This window comes from Aethalodelphis obliquidens, unplaced genomic scaffold (genome assembly GCF_003676395.1).
Source record: "Aethalodelphis obliquidens isolate GAN/ISIS:26980383/991018 unplaced genomic scaffold, ASM367639v1 scaffold144, whole genome shotgun sequence".
NCBI classification, from domain to species: Eukaryota; Metazoa; Chordata; class Mammalia; order Artiodactyla; family Delphinidae; genus Aethalodelphis; species Aethalodelphis obliquidens.
In genome coordinates, this window is record NW_020838088.1 from 155,066 (window position 1) to 176,343 (window position 21,278).

Genomic DNA, 21,278 nt, shown 5'->3' on the forward strand with positions numbered 1-21,278 from the left:
ACAGTGAAAACAAAAGTTCCCATCAAGCCCCCTTGTGAAAGAAAAAGGGGGTAAAGGAAGTCTAGTGCTCTGACCTGCAATGGGGACAGTCCTTGTCCTCCAGGTATGTATGTCCAGGACAGCCTGGCCTTCAGCCTAGAAGAGTCTGGTGCCTGCTGCAGGCTGGAGCACAGAAACCAAAGTCAGACCACCCTGGAGAGGGATGTGCCTTGGGGGAGCCCTTCCACATCCTGCCCCAGTTCCAAACCTCAGTGCCAGTGCACTGGATTCATCCCATCTTATAATGCTGGCAAGTGAGTTCCTGGACCTTCATCTCACTCCAGCCTGACCAGCATCCATCAGGCTGCCATAACTTTGGAGAATGGGCTGGTGACATGAACACTCCCCCCAAATGGCATCACACAGTGAAAAAATTTTTAAAAAGCCAAAGAGGACAGGGATGGCTCATTGTTTTCTGAGCTGATCACAGGAGAACTTTAATATATTTTATTCATATTGGAAGGAGTGAATGCATGGCCAAACATTTTCTTGATGGTGCTCCGTCAAGAAAAATGCATCTTATATAGCTCCCCCCCTTGATTTTTTATCTTGTCTTTGTTAAAATGAATCTTTAAAATTTTATATATAAACCTGTCAACCTTTTCCTTTAAAAGTTCATACTTAAAAAGATAAATGCTGTTATAGGCTTCTACTTCCTGAATTTCAATTAAAGTTCACCAGTATTTTCTTCTAATTATTTTACTTTCATATTTGCAATAATGGAAAGCATACTGTATATACCAGTTGTCCTCATGCTTCAGTGTATAGCATCATCACCTGGAGGAGTTTGTTACCTGTTACTTCTACAGCCCACCTCCAGGCAGTAAGTCTTAGGTGGGGCCCAGAAATCAGTATTTTAAAGATGCTCCCCAGGTGATACTGATGCAGGTAATTATGCAAGGCTTTGATAAAACATTTGGAGTGCAATCCATTCCATGAACTGTTTCTTTCTGGAATTGCTTGTAATAATACTAGAAAAAAAAGACTTGTGTAAGATTATTGAGTCAATAGCAGAATTTGGACAAACCTACTGGCTCCTTAGCAATAATCAATCAAGAAGTCAATTAAATATTGAAACATGATGTGTTACAAGTAGGTGGCATATCAGGAGGAAAAGATAGCCTTTGATCTGTAAGGAAAATATAATTCCTAACATTTACATAGAAGCCATTCTATTTTAAGTGTATTTATGAAGTTTTTGCCTTTCCAAGTTTTTTTTTTTTTTCACGTATCAACTGGGGATGGGATGGGGTGAAGGGAACTGTTCCCTTAGATCTGTTTCCTGTACTGCTTTGTGCAATTTATGCATATTCTGAGTCTTCTGAACCAGTAGGGCAGGCCTGACAGGAGCCTTCAGGGAGAAATCATCCCATAAGAGAAAGAAGACAAAACCTCAGTTCTTAGACTTCGAGCGCAACTCTGACTATAGCATGACATCTTTTGCTCAAATTTGAACCCTGGTCCAACCCCCAAAATGGACTCATCATGTCTGACTCCTATGGAGGAAGTGTCCTGTGGCTGAAAATGGAAGGGGCTGTTTTACTAAAAACTCTGCTAAACACTGTGGCCCAAGCAATCCTGGAACAGTCCCCACCTCTGTTAAGCATCACTATAAAGCAGAGAGAAGCTTTAGAAGACAGAGTGGGGATTCAACGCACTGGGGACTCCAGGAAACTCAACGGGGCTTTGGCACTCAAGGACTCCACTGCACCACCAGCAGCAGGGCTAGCAGAGAGCAAAGGGCCCAGCAGAAAAGGCAGCAGTGCCCAGCAGGCCTGGCAGGACCCAGGGGAGCCCACCTCCCTGCCTATTGGACTTGTTCCTGAGTGCAGGTTGAGTCATGCCAGGACCCTCCCTCCCTCAAAACTGATGTTCTGTAGTGGGTTGGGGTTCTGTATGCATAGGTGGGAACAAGAGCCCACCAAGCACAGCTCAGAGTCACCTCATTTCTTCCCCACAGCAGCCCTGTGAGGCAAATGTTTTCCCATGAAAAGACTGAGTCTTAAGCAAGTGTATCTGTAATAACTGCCAGTTTTATTCCTCTGGCTAAGAGATCCAGAAGTAATTTGAGGTTTACATTTTTTTTAATAGTTCTTTCATCAAGAATTTAGGTCCCCCCATTGCCCTTATAAGCTGGTTGCAAATTATTTGATTGACTCTTAATTATAAAAAAAAAACTTTAATTCTTTTTGTATGTGTGACGTGTTCATTAAAAAATACATATAAGCAAAAAGAAAAAAACTCACACCACACAGAAATAAGCAGTTAAATTTTTGATATATGTATGTATACACACGCACACACACACACACACACACAATTTGAGATTTTCTCCTACATATGTGAGCTGATACTAAATATGCTGTAACCTGTTATGTTTTACTTTACAATATGGAATGAACATATTTTCATGCATATGTGTGAAACTTCCCAATTGAAAAACAGACCTGGAGAATGTGTCAAAATACAAAATCCAGATGCTGGTAATAAGGACACTACGTACAACAAAACTCCACCACATGATTAAAAATAAAACAATAGTCAAAGATACATCAGAAAATGCTAACAGAAAGAAAGCAGGGGCCAGATTTTAACATCAGACCAAAAAAAAAAGAATTCAAGGCCTAAAGCACACAGGATAAGGACGGCTGCGTGAATGTCTTTGTTTCCAATGCATCATCACAAACTTATTTCTTACTCTTCTTATCTCTTCCCTAAGCCTTTCCAACTCATCTACTCCTCTTATCATTTCTTCTGGGTCCAAATGCCTAACCGGAGTGTCCTCTTTATATCCCTGACCAGGCTGAGTCAGCCCTCCTCTAAGGTTTCCTTCTGCTTCCTGGCTTTCACCTTCTTCAGACGGTTGAGGATTTCTTTCTGCCTCCTGTGGTACAGCTTCCATAGGGCGGTCTTCCTCAGCCTTTGGCATGTTCTGTGCTTTTCCTTCATTTTCTTCACAAGACTTTTGCATGTTGAGTATTTTTCTCTTATTTCCTTTTTGAATAAATTAACCCTGGAAAACAAGGAAACAAAACGACTAGATGCCAGGCAAATGGACCAGCAGTCAGAGCATGGGTTTCCATAGAGACTGGCCTCTTCACATTCAGGTCCCTAATTGTCAAAGTTTTCCAACTAGAGAAGACTAGATCCTCAGGCTCAGAACTCCCCTGGCCCCACCCCTTTCTCCCCCTCCCCTTTCTCCCCCTCCTGCTCCAGCTCCATCTTCTCGCTCCCGCTCCAGCCCACCATTTCCCAGCAGGCCCTGCTACAGGCCTCTCCTAGCACCGAAACTGGAGCAGCGCAGAAGCAATTAACCCCTCCCTTGCCTCGGGTCTCCCAACACTCCCGCCCTTTTGGGCTTTCCCAAGCCATTCCAACCTCCTGCCTCTCACCTGAGACCGGCTGGTCCAGTCTCTGGCCTCCCCTCCCCCTTCCACGTCTCTCCAGTCTCCTCCCCCCCCGCCCCCGCCCCATTTCCGTTGCAGGCTCTGCACAGGCCTCCGGCGCTTCAACCGGATGGAGAGAGGCGGCAGCGACCCGGGATGGGCTTTGGTGTCGTCCGGACTCACACCCCACCCCCCACAGCCACCCCCAGGGACCTGAGGCAATTCCACCTTTACACTGACCTGCAGGGATCCAGGGGATTTTCCTCCCTCTTCCCTCACTCGATTTGGGTCGCTCCCAAAAGACCAAGAGTCCTGCAGACAGGAGTGCTTGGTGAGCAGGTCAGTACCTGAATCACGGGTCCCTTTCACGATTCTAGGCCTTGTTCGTCTAAAGTTTCCCCACGTCCTCATCCTCTCCCTCCTTTTAAGGCAACCCCGCCCTCCTTCCCCCGTGCCCACCGGTTCCCTGCAAGCAGGGAGTGGAAGACAAGTTATTTCCAAATTGTTTCTATGTCTCTGTCTCGGGACCCTCAATTGGCTGCCCTTCTCCCTCTCCACCCCCACCCACCCCCAAACAGCCCCAAATTTCCTGCACAAAAATGAGAGTTTGGCGGAACCGTAGTGTTGGGAAAGCGGTACCGGCAACGCTTGGTTTCTGCTCTCTGACTCCTAGGCCCCAGGGTCCCGAAGGCAGCGCCCACCTTTATACTGACCTCAAAGGATCCGGGGCACTTTTCTCCTCCAGCAATAGGGAGCTGCTACAGGGAAACAGGCCCTGGACTATAAGGACTTCTGCACACGTCGACTCCTGGTCACGTGAGCGTTGCGTCATCAATGAGCTCGGGTCTTCGGTTACCCCTCCCATTTAACACTGCAGCCCGCCCCCTGCGTTCCCTCCACTTGATACTGTCAATCTTTTTTCGTATTTGCCAATCAGAGACAACAATACTGGTATCTTCTCCCAGCAGTTTCTACTCGTTTTTCTCGGGTTACCAGGGAGAATCAGCCTCTCGGGGTGAATCGACCATTTCTCCTTCTTCTTTGGGGAATCATCTCTCTCTCCTGCTTCCAATTTCACCTCCACGCCTCCCCCAAGGTCCTCCAGTCCACCATTTCCCTTGGAGTCCTGTCTAGCATTAAAATGGGGGAAGGTGGTAGATGGGGGCGGGAGGGCGGCTAGAAAAGAATGTGGGAGTGAGGGTGTGGAATTCTTTTTTACTAGTTCTCTTGAATAGTTTTCTGCTTTGTGTAATGTTTTAAACAATCAGCATACTTTTTAAAAATGATTTTTAGGAAAGAGATTCCACATAAGCAATATTTGGCACAATATGGAGGACAAATTAGTTACATGAATTTTTAAGACTTTGGAAAAGTTTTCTAATGGCTGCAAATGAAATGACAGTTTTCACAACATATTGATCTGTTAGAAAAGGTTTTTAAAATCTTATTAAAGCAGCGCCTTTAAAAACTGACCCCAGGGCTTCCCTGGTGGCGCAGTGGTTGAGAGTCCGCCTGCCGATGCAGGGGACACGGGTTCGTGCCCCCGTCCGTTAGATCCCACATGCCGCGGAGCGGCTGGGCCCGTGAGCCATGGCCGCTGAGCCTGCGTGTCCGGAGCCTGTGCTCCGCAACGGGAGAGGCCACAACAGTGAGAGGCCCGCGTACCACAAAAACAAAACAAAACAAAAAAAACCTGACCCCAAATTAATCTGTGGGAAGAGGCCCAGTTTTCCCTTGTGTAGCAATTTTATGTAAGTAATCCACTACTTTTTCTCTTTCTGGCTGAACTCAAGTTATCAAGTATTAGATGTCTGACCTTTTCATGAGGACTGCTGCATGGCTTCCGCTTGAGTTTTAAGTGGAGGCTTTAGGCACACTGCCTCTTCTCATGTCCTCTGTAGGATCCAGTGCCTTGCTAATCAGATGAGTCTAAGGAGTCAACTTTACTTTGGAACTCAAAAAAATGTGTTGGAAAATAACTCTCATACATCCTTGAAACACTCAGAAAGGAGAGAGTTCCCTCTATCTCACCATTTGGTGTGAGGCTTTTTAACAGGTGGAATTTTTGTTCTTGCATGCCACTCTTGAGATATTCTGATATCATTCACTTTGATCCATTAGAAAAGAGAACTATCAACATGCATAATTGTTATGATCAGAAAGCAGAGAGGACATCATTGCAGTAAAAATATTAGTTAAAAGAGGAAATTGATATCCCCGCAACCCAGAATCCACTGGTACCTGGAGGTATGTTGGTGCTGGGAATGGCAGTCTGGCCAGTGGAGCCAGCTGGAGAGTCAGGGGAAGGAGGCAGAGAGGGGTCTCTTATCTAGGATGGTCACAGTGGGATGCGGTAGCCAAAAACAGAGCCCACCACAGAGAAAGCAGGGTTGGAAAAAGTATTTTTGTTGTCTTAATGTTTTATCATTTATATTTAAGCATGAAGAATTTATTCCACAGTTGATGGATATATTTCCTATTATTCGAGGGAGAGTTTTTAATATAAATATAGCTACTGAATTATAAAGATGTAACCATTAAGTACCACAAAATATTTCCATCCTTTCAGATGTTATATTTAACAGGGGATAACTGATATTTTTAAAAAATTATTATCATATAGAGAAATGGACTCTTTTTTGGGTGTACAGTTCTATGAAGTTTAAGAAATGTATAGATTTGTGGAACTACCACCACAATACAGGATACAGTTCAATCACCCCCAAAAAAACTTCCTCATGCCACCACTTTGCAGTCATACCTTACCCCCCTTTCCTGAACTCTTGGCAACCTCTGATCTATTCCCAACTCCTATCATTTGTCTTTTTCAGGATGTTACATAAATGAAATCTACAACATGTCACATTTAGAGACAGGCTTCCTTCACTCTGCATAATGCCCTGGAGATTCATCATTTAAGCTGTTTCATGCATTAATAGCTCATTCTTTTCTTTTTACTGAGTAGTATTCTGTTATATGGATGTTCCAGTTTATTTGTCCATGTACCCTCAGTAGGACATTTGTGTTGTTCTCAGTTTTGAGTAATAATGAAAAGAGTTGCTATAAACATTGCTTCAAACTGGACTACTAGGGTAACCTTTTCTCTGACCTATCTACCTTCAGGCCTCCCTCTCCATCTTCAATTTACTTTGCACATTACCATCAAATTAAACTTCACTCTTTCTTATTTTCAACTTGTCATTCTCCTGTTCAAAGGCCCTGGCTGGCAACCCCACTATCTGTGAATTAAATCCTACTTTCCTCATCCTGACATTCAGTGTTGATCAGAATTGAGCCACACTTGTCATCTACTTCTCTGCCCCATCCAAAAGGAACTCTCATACACTATGCCCAAGTATGCCTTCTTCTCTCTGTCTTTGCATGATATGTTCTTCCACCTGATTGCACTCCTCTTCCTCCTAGATCCTGGTCCTGCTCATTCTTAGGGACCTAACCTTCATCACCCAGCCTCTAAAGCCACCTCAGCTGGAAGTGATCTCTACCCCGCCCTGCCCCATCAATGCTGCAGGTAGGGTCTGCACCCCTCATATTGCTCTTAGCAAATGTTGCCTTTTACCTTTCCCCTTTCCTGTGTGTTTGTGTTTGTGTTGGGTGGGGGTTATCTAACCAGGCAGATGTTCAAATGTGGGTTGATGGAGAGTGGGGGTCAGGCTCCAGCTCTCATGCTGCTTGAGTGGCTCTTGTGATTTTAAACAGTGCATCTCCCAGAAATCTCAGAGATTCAGAAGGAGCTGTATGCCAATTGGCTCACAGACGATCCTTCTTTCTGCTTGCACAAAAATTGGAGCAGAAGTTTCATTGTCCCCCTCCTCTGCTTATTCTACTTACAGATAGTCAGAACAACCTTAATACCATTTTTATGGAGCTACTGACAGAGGATATTGTCCTGTTTTCCTAAATAGTCATAAGAGAGAGATCAGTCAGCTCACTGGTTCACACCTTACCAAGAGCCAGATGGTACAGGCCTTTACCTTCATCCTCGTCCCTGAGCAATTTCAGTGCATCAATATAGCATTCAGCTGCCTTTGAAATCAAGTTAATCACAGTAGCTTTTTAAATGTAAGATTTTTGGAGACAAGAGCATTCTTGTCAATTAAAAACTATTTTTAAAAAGGAATGAAAAGAGGGCACAAATTGATTTAAACAATGAAGACATGAATTCTGGAGAGTAGACACCATGTACCTCTGACCCAATCAATATTCTGTTTTTATACACCAAGAGGGCACTGGGGATAGCTCCAAAGTCTAAAGCCTTTCAAGTGCTGTGAGGGGAGGAGAAAGGAGCTCTTATACAAGAATATGATATCCAGAATATTGTTTTTTATGTTCTCTTTCGAAGTCATTTCCTGAGGCTCTGTATTCAGCAACTCCTGCATATTTCTTATTGCTCTTTCAAAGCTCATCCCATAGAATAGCTTGAGAGGGCTATTTCTCTCCCTCGCTTCTCTAGCACACTATCTATGGCTTGAAAACATCCCTCCCAGTATGGCAAAATCTGCTCCAGATCCAAAGGTTTGGCTGCTGTGCATGGACTCAAAGCAGCTGTCTTCTGAGATGATTTGCCCCTTTGGAGTGCAACGAGACCCAACGCATTTCGTCACTTTGCTCAACTGCGGGTAGTCCACTCATGTTCTGATGTAAATGGTACACATAGAGCCCAGGCTGATTTCCACTTAGACTATAAGTCTCTGCTTCAGAAAGTAAACTCTTCTACCATCTCTCCTGTCACTACGTTCCCTGACATTTGGAAATTTGGCATGCGTAAGTTTCAGAAGTTCCACAAACTCTTCGGGATAGCCACTGGCCACATCCAAGCAAATGAACTTAACTTGAAGCACAACTTTTCATCTCTTCCAGATAATTCTGCCCACTTCCTGAACTCACAGCTAAATGCTGCACACATTGTGGATTATTGTGGCCAAGAGTTTCTAGTTATCCAGAGCATAATGCTTATGAATTGCTGTGAACCTGAAATGCTGTGTCATAACCACTGCCCTTTCATACGTCCCCATGGTGTCTGTGTTGACCACAGTAATAGGAATCCTTGAGTTGGTCTGCTTAGACTTTCTTACTATGTGACAGAATGCTTAAGATCCACCTCAGCTAGATTCTTGAGATTGCTTTGCTTAAGCCTTGAGGTTCGTATCTATGTAGAGCTATTGCTAGGTTGCGGAGAGGCACACTTCAGCTGTACTACAGCTTGGACCAGGCAACTTTTTCCTGTGGCAAAAGCAGAGTTGTTGGGGAGAGAGTGCTGTTGTTGCTGGCTAGGTGCTTTAAAATATTAAGTTTATAATGGAAAGAAAATCTTTGCTGACCTGTTGATTCTGACTTAGTTGCCTGCACTCTATTTACCCATCCTAACTCTTTCATCCTGTTTTGTTGACTTTCTGCTTTGTATCCCTTACTTATCTGTAAGTGCCATAGGACAAAAACCTTATCTGGTTCAACTTTGTAACCCCTCCAATGTTGAAAGTTCAAGTTGGTGGAAACGATTTAAATTTTCGCTAATATGGGAATGGTTAAATAAATTATCCACACTGTGGAAATTGTGCAGATATAAAAAGTAATGAAATAAAAAATGTGTAGTGACATCAAATTATATTGAAGTTATATTTTTGAGTGAAGAAAGTGGCAGAACAGTATTTAGAGAATACTGTCCCACGCACATACAAATAATGCATACATATATGTGTGTGTTAAGTAGTTCTAATTTTCTGGTATAAACATGGAACAATTTTATTTTTTCCAGTAATTGCTGTCAACTATGGTCTGTCAAATCTTCTGTTTCTCACTGAATGATGAATTCGTTTAATGACATTTCAGTTTGTTTCCTCAACTATTCAATGACTTTCATTCATTAAGAGAGTTTTGTTTTGGGTTTTTGAAACTCAGTCTGGTTTATTTTTTAAACTTTTTGTTTTGAAATAATTTTAGTTCTAAAGAAGATAGTACAAAGCTTTTCTGTAAACCCTACATCTAGCTTAGCCTAATACCTGTGGTACATTTATAAAAACAAAGAAATTAACATTTGTGCAATACTATCTCTGACAGTGAGAAACCTGGTTCTCCTTTATGCATAATTTATTTACTTATTTATTTAACTCTAGTATATAGTTAAAGTAGTTTCAGAACTTCTGTCATGTACCCCTGTGAGAAACAAATTTCCCCACCAGAACATAGCATTTCTGTATAGTTCTTTTTGTCTTGACCGTTATAATATCCAGTCACTTTTTCAAAGCAGCTTAGGTCAGCTCTTTTTTTTCCCTACCCTTTTTATTGAAGTTACGGCATACATCTATAATATAGGAGATTCATTTGCAACAGTGTGCTTTCCGTCTAGGGCTCCCCTACATCTTGATTTGTATATTTTTTAATGGACATAGAGCAAAAGTCACCCTTTGTGGTGTGCAGTTCTGTGAAATTTGAAAACATTCATATAGTCATGTATCAACCACCACAGTACCATACTGAAGAGTTCTATCACTCTAAAATTTCCCTTGTGTGACCCCTTTGTAGTCAACTACTCCCCCCATCCTCACCCTTGAAGCCTCTTTTATATCTATATATATTAACCTCTACATAATGTCATATAAATGGAATCAGACAATACATATATTTTTGAGTATGGCTTCTTTCACTTAGCAAAATACATTTGAAATGCATACATGTTATTGTGTGAATCAGAAATTTGTTCCTTTTAATTACTGTGTAGTATTCCATTGTACAGATGTATATTAATTTATTTTCAGATGTTAAAGCAACCGAACATTCCTGAGATAAATACCACTTTGTTGTAGTGTATGATGATTTTTATATGTTGCTGGATTCAATTTCCTATCATCTTGTTTAGTACTTTTGCATATATATTCATAACAGTTAGTGGTCTGTAGTTTTCTTGTGATGTCCTTGACCAGTTTTAGTATCAGGGTAATACAGGTCTTACGATGAGTTGGGAAGTGTTCCTTCCCCTTCTATTTATGGAAGAGTTTGCTAAGGATTTGTATTAATTCTTCTTTATATGCTTGGTAGAATTAATCAGCACAGTCATGTAGGCCTGGGCTTTTGGGGGGCAAATAATTATTTTTTATTATTATTTCAATTTCTTAACTTATTATTATATTGGTTTATTCAGATTATCGTTTTCTTTTTGAGTCAATTTTGATAGGAATTTGTCCATGTCATCTAAGTTATCTAATTCATTGACATACAGTTGTTCATAGTATTCCTTTTAATCATTTTTTTCCCTGAGAGGTCAATAGTAATGCCCCTCTTTCATTTCTTTCTTGCTTTCTTTCTTTTTTAAAATTTTATTCATTGTTTTTGGCTGCATTGGGTCTTCGTTGCTGCACGCGGGCTTTCTCTAGTTGCAGCGAGTGGGGGCTACTATTCATTGCAGTGCGCGGGCTTCTCATTGCAGTGGCTTCTCTTTTTGCGGAGCACAGGCTCTAGGCTCACGGGCTTCAGTAGTTGTACCACGCAGGCTCAGTAGTTGTGGCTTGCAGGCTCTAGAGCGCAGGCTCAATAGTTGTGGCACACGGGCTTAGTTGCCCCACGGCATGTGGGATCTTTGCGGACCAGGCCTCAAACCTGTGTCCCCTGCATTGGCAGGTGGATTCTTAACCACTGCACCACCAGGGAAGCCCACACTCTTTCATTTCTGGTTTAAGTAATTTGAGTCTTCTCTTTGTTTTTCTTAGTTAATCTAGCTAACGGTTTGTCAATTTTTTCGATGTTTTCCAAGAATAAACTTTGGGTTTAACTGATATTTTCTCTTCTCCATTTCATTAATTTCAAATCTAATCTTTTCTGTTTCCTTATTTATGTTCACTTTATGTTTAGTTTGTTTTTCTTTTTCCAGTGTCTTAAGGTAGAAGTTTAAGTTATATATTTGGGATCTTCTTTTTTAATATAAATATTTACAGCTATATATTTCCTTTTAAGCACTGTTTTACCTGCATCCTATAAGTCTTGGATGTCATATCTTCATTTTCATTCACCTCATTGTGTTTTCTAATTTCCTTTTTAATTCCTTCTTTGACCCAGTGATTATTGAGGAAAGCATTTTAAAATTTCTATATATCTGTGTATATCCCAAATTTCTTTTTGATGTTGATTTCTCATTTTATTCTACTGTGGTCAGAGCATATACTTTTTATTATTTCTTTTTTTTTTTTACATTTATTGAGATTTTTATGGCCTATCCTATATGGACTATCATGAGGAAGTTTCACTGTGCGTTTGAGGAGAATGTATATTCTGCTGTTGCTGGGTGGAGTGTTCTACAGATGTCTGTTAGGTCTAATTGGTTTATAGCATTTTTCAAGTCTTTGAATTTTCTTGTTGATCTTCTGCTTTGTTGTTCTATGCATTATTGAAAGTGGAATATTGAACTCTTTAACTATTATAGTTGAATTGTCTATTTTTCCCATCAGTTTTCATAGTTTTTGCTTCACATACTTTTAGTCCTATTGTTAGTTCCATATATTTGTAATATTGTTTTATCTTCCTGATGGATTGACCATTTTATCATTATAAAATGTCACTCTTTACCTCTAGTAACCTTTTTTATTTTTAATTCTATTTTGTCTGATAATAGTATTGTTACTCCAGCTTTCTTATGGTTGCTGTTTTCATGATATACATATTTTTATCATTTTCCTTTCAATCTTTATATGTTTAAACCTAAAATATGCTTCTTGTAAACACCATACAGTTGGATCTTTTAAAAATCTAATCTGACAATCCCTGCCTTTTGTTTGAATTGTTTAATCCATTCATATTTAATGTTATTATTGATATGATTGAATTTATTTCTGCCAACTTTTTCTAAAAAAAAATTTATTTATTTATTTATTTATTTGGCTGCATCGGATCTTAGTTGCAGCACACAGGATCCTTAGTTGTGGCATGTGGAATCTTTAGTTGTGGCATGCAAACTTTTAGTTGCAGCATGTGGGATCTAGTTCCCTGACCAGGGATGGTACCTGGGTCCCCTGCATCGGGAGTGCGGAGTCTTAGCCACTGGACCACCAGGGGAGTCCCTCTGTCAACTTACTTTTTGTCTGTCATATATCTCATGTGTTTTTTGTTCCTCTCTTCTTTTCCTCCATTTTTCTTACATTAATTAAATATATTCTAATGAAGGATTTTAATTTATTTAATGACTTTTTCATTATATCTTTTAGAGTTATTTCCTTTGTGGTTACCCTAGGACTTGACATATACATCTTAGTTTATTGGGTTCTATTTCAGTTTTATACTAACTTAATTCCAGTGAGATATAGAAACATCACTTCTATATATTTCTATTCCCTTTATCCACTTATTGTGGTATTGTTATACATGTTACAACAAAATGTTATAAAACCCATCCACTGTTACCATTATTACTTTACATAACTTTACGTCTCTTATGGAAAATGAAAGAAGGATAGCAAGTATATATTTATAGAATTTATTATGTTAACCTTTTCATTTATCACTTCTGGTTTTCTTCATTTCTTCCAGGGGATTTTAGTTACCCTCTGGATTTGTTTCCTTAGCCTATTGCAGCTTTGCTCCCACCCATCTCCTTTGTGTTTTTATTGGCAAATATATTTCTTTTCTCTGTTATAAGGCCAATAATACATTATATATATACTGTTTTAACCAGTTGAGAGAAGGAAGGGGAAATAAATATACATTTGAACTGTGTTTTATAATTACATAATTAACTTTATATGTGCTTTTTTTCCCCAGTGGATTCAAATTACTGTCTGGGGTCATTTGCTTTCAGAAGTAGAGAACTTCCTTTAGTATATCTTGTAAGGTGGGTCTGCTAGTGAAAGGTTCTCTCATTTTTTTGTTTTTCTGGGAATGTCTTTATTTTGTGTTCACTTTTGAAAGATAGCTTTGGTGAATACAGGATTCTTGGTTGACTTTTTGTATCTTTGAACAGTTTGAATATGCTATCCCACTTCCTTCTGGCCTCTATTGTTTTGGTGATAAATTAGCTGTTGATCTTATTGGAGTTCTCTTATAAGTCAGGAGTCATTTTTTTTCTTGCTGCTTTCAACATTTTCTCCTTGTCTTTGACTTTCAGCATAGTAAGAATGGCTTTCAGCATTCTTACTATGTTGTGTCTGTTTGTCAGTCTCTTGCGTTTATCCTGTTTGAAATCACTGAGCTTCCTGGATATGTAGATGAATGTTTTCATTCAAATTTGGGAAGTTTTCGGACATCATTTCTTTGTATCTTTTTCCTGCTCCTTTCACTCTCTTTTCTCTCCTTTTGGTATTCTCATTATGTGTATGTTGGTGCAATTAATGGTGTCCCACATATCTTTGAGACTCTGTTCATTTTTCATGATTTTTTCTTTTTTTAAATTAATTTTTATTGAAGTATAGTTGCTTTACAATGTTGTGTTAGTTTCTACTGTACAGCCAAGTGAATCAGCTATATGTATACATATATCCCCTCTTTTTTGGATTTCCTTCCCATTTAGGTCACCACAGTCATTACTTTTTTCTCTTTCTTATTCAGATTACATAAAATCTATGAATCTTAGAGTTCACTAATTCTCAAATCTACTGTTGAGCTCCTCTAGTGAATTTTTCATTTCAATCTTTCTATTTTTCAGAATTTCCACTTGTTTCTTTTTATAATATCTATCTATTGATTGATTGTTTTTCTATTTGATATAATAGTGTCATCATACCTGCCTTTACTTCTTTAATCATAGGGTTTTTTTCATTCTTTGAACATATTGGCCATGTTGAAGTATTTGTTAAATTCTACATCTGGTTACTCTCACAAGCAGTTTCTGTTGCCTGCTTTGCTCCCCACATGTGGGTCATATTTTTCTGTTTCTCTACATGTCTTGCAATTTTTTCAGATAATATATTTTAGCAACTCTGAGTACTGATCCTCTCTCTCTGGGGCTTATTTTTGTTGTTATTTGCTTGTTTTTTTAGTGACTGGCTGAATTATTTCAATCATGTCCATTTCCTCCCTGCTATATGATGCCTCTATGTTGATCCTCAGAGTGTACAGTATTGGTATGCCCATAGTCACTCTGGGATGACAGTGGTTTTGGCAGTCCTCTCTTTACTGACTCCTTACCTGAACATACTTGAATGGTTGATTGCTTTATTGTTTTTGACAATACACGGGGGCATAAGTTGCTCCACAGATTCATGGGATTAAATTTGGGCTCCTTTTCAGATACAGTTTTTGAGGTCATTGTTTGACATTTGTTTGGACTCCAAGAAGACTCTACTTAGCTGTCTATTTTCCTAATTCTCTAGTAGACTAGCTGGCCTAACATTTAGCTTATATCTCTAATGAATCTACTGACCTCCTCTTAATTGTTATTCACTACAACCTCCATTTTTTATAGCACCTGTAGCCTTCAAGTTCACACTGTGTGACAAATGAAGTCAGTTCCTTTGGAAAGAGTTTTGGAGCTCTCTGTTTTAAGGCCTGCCTCTCCCCCTGGGAAAATCTCTGATACAAGGCTCTGGAGCTAAGGATGGTGACAGTAGCACAATTCTCTCTGAGTGACACTGCTACTTTAGGAGCTGTACACTTGACTCAGGATGGGCAGTTCCTTCAGGTCTTCCTGGCTTGCCTCTCCCAGGAAATTGAGTCCCCAGTATTCTTAGCACACTATGCTGAAGGTAGAGCCTCCTTATGATGAATGGGGGAGGAGCAGAAGGAGCCCCAACCTTTCAGCTGCACTCACTTGGAATTTAGCCTGAGCAACAGTCAACTCAAGGCAGGATGAGAAGTTTTGTCTCTCCTGGGAAGATACTGTGACCCTTCAGATGTGAGCTGGGGGAGAAGGAGACCTGTGTTTTTGACTACACCCTTCTGGAGTGAAGTTTCCATCATGCTAAGCTGGAAGTGGGAAGGCAAGAAAAGAATCTTGGTTCAAATGCCACAGATTATCATTGTTCTTATTGTTATAGTAGATTGTCTTTTAAAAACGTTTCTTCATTTGCTGTATGCCCTTAGGACCATTTCCAAAGAATTTAAATGATTGTATTTTAGGAGAATAACTTTTAACAATTTCACTGGGAAATGGATCCTCAGAGTTCCTCATATTGCCTTGCCAAAAGTGGAACACCGACCATAGTTATTTTTAATTTCCTGTCTGATGGTGTCAAGATCTGTGTCATTTCTGATTATTGCTTTGCCTCTTCAGAGTCTTTTCTTTTCTTTTTGTATTTCTCATAATTTTTACTTGAAAACTGGATTTGTATAAGACAGTAATTACTGAGGTAAATGGAGTTTATTATTGGAGATGAGCCTGTCATTCCTACAAAGCTTTTAGTGTGAAGTTTGCATTAATCTAGTTAGAAGTTGGGCTGAGTTTGATGTTTTCTTCCTATTTGGCTCTGAGTGTTTCCACCTGGTTTTGCAGTTTCCCTTTGTATTTCTCCCCAAAAGGAACCTGTTTCCTGCTGTCCTCCACTGTTATTTTTACTCAGTGTTTGTTAGTGTGGTGTTGAGGGAGGGACGAGCATTCTCTGGTGTTCTGATTGTGTCTTCATCTTAGGCAACCACTGTGAACCTGAGTTTTGGTGGTGTAATCTTCACATGTGTTCATGCCTCTCCTCCAGGTATAATGCTAAGCCTCCCCTCATAAGTTTTTTTGTTTTTCTGTTTCCCTTTCCTAGCTGCAGTGGGTTTCTACTTTAGACTTTAGGATATGGGTTTTGTTGTCCGTTTCCCTGCAGATTAAGTCTTTTGTTTACTAGGGGAGATAGGTCTGGTTGGAATTTCAGCAGTGACTGCTATCTCCCTCTCTTAGCTGGCAATATGGGGAAAGCTCTCTCAAATTCTCCCTGATAACACCTAGTGGGGTTTCTGGATTAAAGCTTGAAAGAGAGTGCAAGCTCTTTATGTCTGTGGACTTCAGGGACTGAACACTCTCATGCTAGCCTTAAGTCTTTAGAAATTCATTAGAAATTTCAAGCTGAATTTTCCTACTGGTCTACATGGTGTTTTGTGGTGTCTATTCCAGATAAGCAAATGCTTGGGTCCTATTTCTCCCTACATGAGTCTCTCTCTAGATTTTGGGATAATCATTTGCCCTGTGACCTCAGTTCTCTAAAGGTTTTAAGAAGATTTGTTATTTTGGGGACTTCCCTGGTGATCCAGTGGTTAAGACTCCATGCTCCCAGTGCAGGGGGCCCAGGTTCAATCCTTGGTCAGGGAACTAGGTACTGCATGCTGAACTAAGACCCAGCACAGCCAAATAAATAAATATTTTAAAATGCAAAATGTTATTTTGCATTTATCCAACTTCTTTTCCTGTTGTAAGTGTGAGTAGCATTCTTTTCAGCTCTCCATTTGGAGCTGAAACTAAAATTTGACTTGTTCATTTTACAACTTAAATATAACATTTGATTTAAAGTTCCTTTTGGTTCCCATAAGCAGTACAATCTCTTTTGCTCTTGTGCCTTGCACTGGACAGGGAGTTGGGGCCTATTTCAGAAACATTTCTCTCATTATCCCAAAAATATTCTTGTGTCTGGGAGGATAGTGAGGGAGAAGCAAGGTAGATATTCCTTATTATATGGCTGTCTTTAGCAACATTGGCCATTGTCTGTTGGCTCAAGGTGAACAGGTGAAAAGTTAAATAGTCTGGAGACTATTCCTATCATTGGAATGATGAGAACTCATAAATTGTCAGTCGTAAAGCTTTGCATTTCTTCCCTGTCCTCTTTCCCTTTGAGGTATGAAGGAGACTTTTGTAGAGATGGAAGTAAAACTCCATAGCCTAAAAATGTAAAGAATTTCTCCTTTTCAGCTACAAACTAAGACTGACCAGATAATTTTGAGTTTAAAGTAGAAGGGTTGAACCCTTCTCTCAGAGTTCAGTGAAGTAGTATCCAGAGCAATAGTGATGGGGATGCAGTTGGACAGTAACCCCAAACAACCTTGCTCAGACTCCCAGAAGGGCCTTGGTTGTGCCTGGGCCTGTTTTAGTGGTTTTGTGGTGAATTCAGTTCTGTATCTGCCTGATGCCTTGCTTCTGATGTTTGATTCAGCCCAGTCCCAGAAGTACAGGAGACAGCAGGCAAAGGAGCTTACAAAGGCATGTGGTCCTCCAACTCAGGAGAAAACAGGTGTTACCACCTGTTTGAATACCCTCATGTGTTGTAGGCACAGCATCTGATTTGGGTACTAAGGCAGTCAAGCTGTGAACTGGCATTAAATGCCTTTTTAAGGCATTAATGGTGGAGGAAGCAATGCCACTGTGAGCCTTGCTTTTTAGGTCTGTCATCTGAAGAACCATTACCACTATTCGGACATCCTAAAGGATTGGCTGGGCAATAAGGTGAAGATAAATCCTTAGGTTCCAATCTAGGCTCTTCCCCTTACAGGTATGTAACCTTGTATAAATCACATACACTCTTTGAGCCTCAGTTTAGTCACCTATATTGAAGGCACAATAACACCTCTCTCAAAATTGCCTGTCAGAATTAAAAGAGCTAGAAATATGAAAAAATGGACTGTGAACAGTGATGATTTACATCACTTCTAGGCCACAGTGTAGAAAAAGGTGTGTGATATCTCCATGTATTCTTTTCCTCTGCTGCAGTGGTATCATGATTAGTTTGGATCTCTGGGAAGCTAGGGGGAGCAGAACCTCTCCATCCCCAATTCTCATGAAGTGTGAGAAATAAACTTTTGTTGTGTTAAGCCACTGATGTTTTGGGGTTGGTAGCTATCCTATCATAAGCTTAGCCTAAACACACAAATGGTCCTCAGAGTTAAGCAACAGAATCACTGGAATTCTTGTTAAAATACACTTTATATGTGGGAAAACTATATTGAGAGGCAAGTGATTATGATAGTGGTGATTATGATGGTAAGAGAGTACTACTCAAGTGTCATATCAGAAAGTCTATAGGTAATAACTAAACAAGTCGAGGAATAGCAGTTGTTAAGTCATATGTCTGATAAGGAACTTGCATCCAGAATAAACAAAGAACTGTTACAGCTCAACAATAAAAAGACAATCAACCTAATTTAAAAATGGGTAAAGGACTTGAATACACATTTCCCCAAAGAAGATATACAAATGGCCAATAAGCACATGAAAACATGCTCAGCATCATTAGCCATCAAGCAAATGCAAATCAAGGCCACAGTGGGATTCCACTTCATACCCACTGGGATGGCTATAAGAAAAGATACAGACAATGACAAGCGTTGGTGAGAATGTGGAGAAATCGGAGCCCTCGTACACTGCTGATAGGATTGTCATATGGCACAGTTGCTTTGGAAACAGTTTGGCAGGTCCTCAAAAAGTTAGAGTTACCACATGAACCAGCAATTCCACTCCTAGGTATATACTCAAGAAAATTGAAAACATATTTACATGCAAGAAGTTAACACTGCTGTATGATATATATGAAATTTGTTAAGAGAGTAAATCTTGAGTTCTCATCACAAGGAGAAAAATGTTTTTCTTTTCTTTTTATTGTACTTATATGAGATAATGGGTGTTAACTAAAATTATTGTAGTAATCACTTCACAATATATGTAACTCAAGCCATTATGCTGTATACCTTAAATGTATACAGTGATGTATGTCAATTATGTCTCAACAAAACTGGTAAAAATTTTAATTAAAAAAAGAAAAAATGGGAGACGCAAGCGGGAAGAGATATGGGAATATATGTATATATATAACTGATTCATTTTGTTGTGAAGCTGAAACTAACATACCATTGTAAAGCAATTATACTCCAATAAAGATGTTAAAAAAAAAAAGAAAAAATGGAAAGAAATTACCTTTGCTTCTTCCAGCAGAAATGATTAACTAGTGTATCAAATACTACATACCTGTGTTTTTTATAAATCAGAAACAAAACAAATATATTACAGTACCTCTTCATAAAATGAATCAAAGCATTCAAATGAAGTTAAAAGCAACTTTGGACGTAATAATCAGCATGGTCTGAGGTTATCTACATAATAAACTAAGGCAGAACCATCATTTCTGTACTTGAAAATTTTATATTTTGAATTTTCAATAGTTTATTTTAAAAGACAAAAGAAAATGTACACGAATGTTCAGTACTGATATGGACGTGGATGGACCTTGAAAATATTATGCTACATGAAAGAAACTAGACAACAGAGGCCATGTACTATATGATTCCATTTCTATGAAATGTCTAGAATAGGCAAATCCATAGAGACAGAAAGCAGATCAGTGTTTGCCAGTTGCCGGGGAGAGGAGGGAATGGGAGCACCATTATGTGCTAACGGGTATGAGGTTTCTTTTTAGGGCAATAAAAATGTCCTGTAACTGAATAATGGCGATGGTTTCAGAACTCTGTTAATATACTGAAAACCACTGAATTGTGCACTTTAAGAGGGTGAATTTTTATGAAGAAAAGAGTGAATGTTGTGATATGTGAATTATATTTCAATAAAGGCGTTAAAAAAAGAAATATCAGGACTTCCCTGGTGGCGCAGTGGTTAAGAATCCGCCTGCCAATGCAGGGGAAACGGGTTCGAGCCCTGGACCGGGAAGATCCCACATGCCGCGGAGCAACTAAGCCCACAAGCCACAACTACTGAGCCCACACGCCGCAACGACTGAAGCCCACATGTCTGGAGCCCGTGCTCCACAACAAGAGAAGCCACCACAATGAGAAGCCCGTGTGCCACAACTAGAGAAAGCCCACGCGCAGCAACAAAGACCCAACGCAGCCATAAATAAATTAATTTAATTAATTTTATAAAAGAGAAAGAAATAGCAGCATAAGCATATTCTTCTGAAATACGGAGGTAAATACCAGAAGAAACCAAAAACATTTATGGTAGTTGCTTCTGGACAGTGAGAATGTGGAATGATGAGGCAGACTGCAGTTTTTAATAATATATTCTCTTACACTATTGGGTTTTTTAATTTTATACATATATCCATAAAAATAAAAATGAGCTAAAAACAAAGGACACCTACACAGAGACATATTTTAACATCTTTATTAGAGTATAATTGCTTTACAATGGTGTGTTAGTTTCTGCTGTATAACAAAGTGAATCAGCTATACCTATACATATATCCCCATATCTCCTCCCTCTTGTGTCTCCCTCCCACCCTCCCTATCCCACCCTTGTAGGTGGTCACAAAGCACCAAGCTGATCTCCCTGTGCTATGCGGCTGCTTCCCACTAGCTATCTAAAATACCGTATGCTAACACATATATATGGAATCTAAAAAAAAAAAAAAAAGGTTCTGAAGAACCTAGGGGCAGGACAGGAATAAAGACACAGACGAAGAGAATGGACTTGAGGACACAGGGAGGGGGAAGGGTAAGCTGGGACGAAGTGAGGGATTGGCATGGACTTATATACACAGAGACATTTTGGGGAAAAGTCAAAAGAGATTCTGATACATTGGATCTGAGGCGGGAGCCAGGATTCTGCATTTTCAACAAGGTAGGTGTTTTCGATGCAGATGGTCTGCTAATAGCTAGCAAACTTTGAGAAACACTACTATATCCAATGTTAAAATTATTTAACAATGGATTGTGGTATAATCCCTCTCTTGCTGTGTTCCTTTTGGAGTGGCAAGTTTCAATTGCTAAAGAATGAAATTATGTGCTCAAGATTATGTATTCAATCAGGGACAGAACTGGGCCAAGAATTGAAGCCTTCTGACTCAATAATTAATGTATTGATTTTTAAGCTTCTGTCATGTGTTGTAGGTACCAAAATGAATAAGATAAATTCTTTGCTTTGAATAGGGCAAGTCTAGTGGGCTAATTATAATGCCTGAAAATGCATTAATTAAGATTTTACAAAGCGTTTCCCACATT

The 21,278-nt window shown here is 39.6% G+C and overlaps 1 protein-coding gene and 1 pseudogene across 3 annotated transcripts; both read right to left on the reverse strand.

Annotated features, from left to right (window-relative positions):
* Window positions 1-2,052: 2,052 nt before the first annotated feature.
* TCEAL8 (transcription elongation factor A like 8) lies at window positions 2,053-4,244 on the reverse strand. Of its 3 annotated transcripts, XM_027099826.1 has the most exons (3): window positions 4,139-4,244; window positions 3,666-3,737; window positions 2,053-3,052 (listed from the first exon to the last, which is right to left on the reverse strand). In XM_027099826.1, the coding sequence occupies exon 3, from the start codon at window positions 3,008-3,010 to the stop codon at window positions 2,657-2,659; it is 354 nt and encodes a 117-aa protein (XP_026955627.1). In that variant the 5' UTR covers window positions 3,011-3,052; window positions 3,666-3,737; window positions 4,139-4,244; the 3' UTR covers window positions 2,053-2,656. The 3 variants fall into 3 exon arrangements, with proteins under 3 accessions (XP_026955627.1, XP_026955631.1, XP_026955630.1); XM_027099830.1 differs by lacking the exon at window positions 3,666-3,737; XM_027099829.1 differs by lacking the exon at window positions 4,139-4,244 and having other exon boundaries at window positions 3,666-3,813.
* A 3,656-nt stretch (window positions 4,245-7,900) lies between these two features.
* On the reverse strand, window positions 7,901-11,428 carry LOC113616489 (GMP reductase 1 pseudogene; annotated as a pseudogene).
* Window positions 11,429-21,278: the final 9,850 nt, after the last annotated feature.

Excerpts from the sequence above, each read along its gene's own strand:
- TCEAL8 (XM_027099830.1), bottom strand. The coding sequence starts at position 3,010 with ATGCAAAAGTCTTGTGAAGAAAATGAAGGAAAAGCACAGAACATGCCA.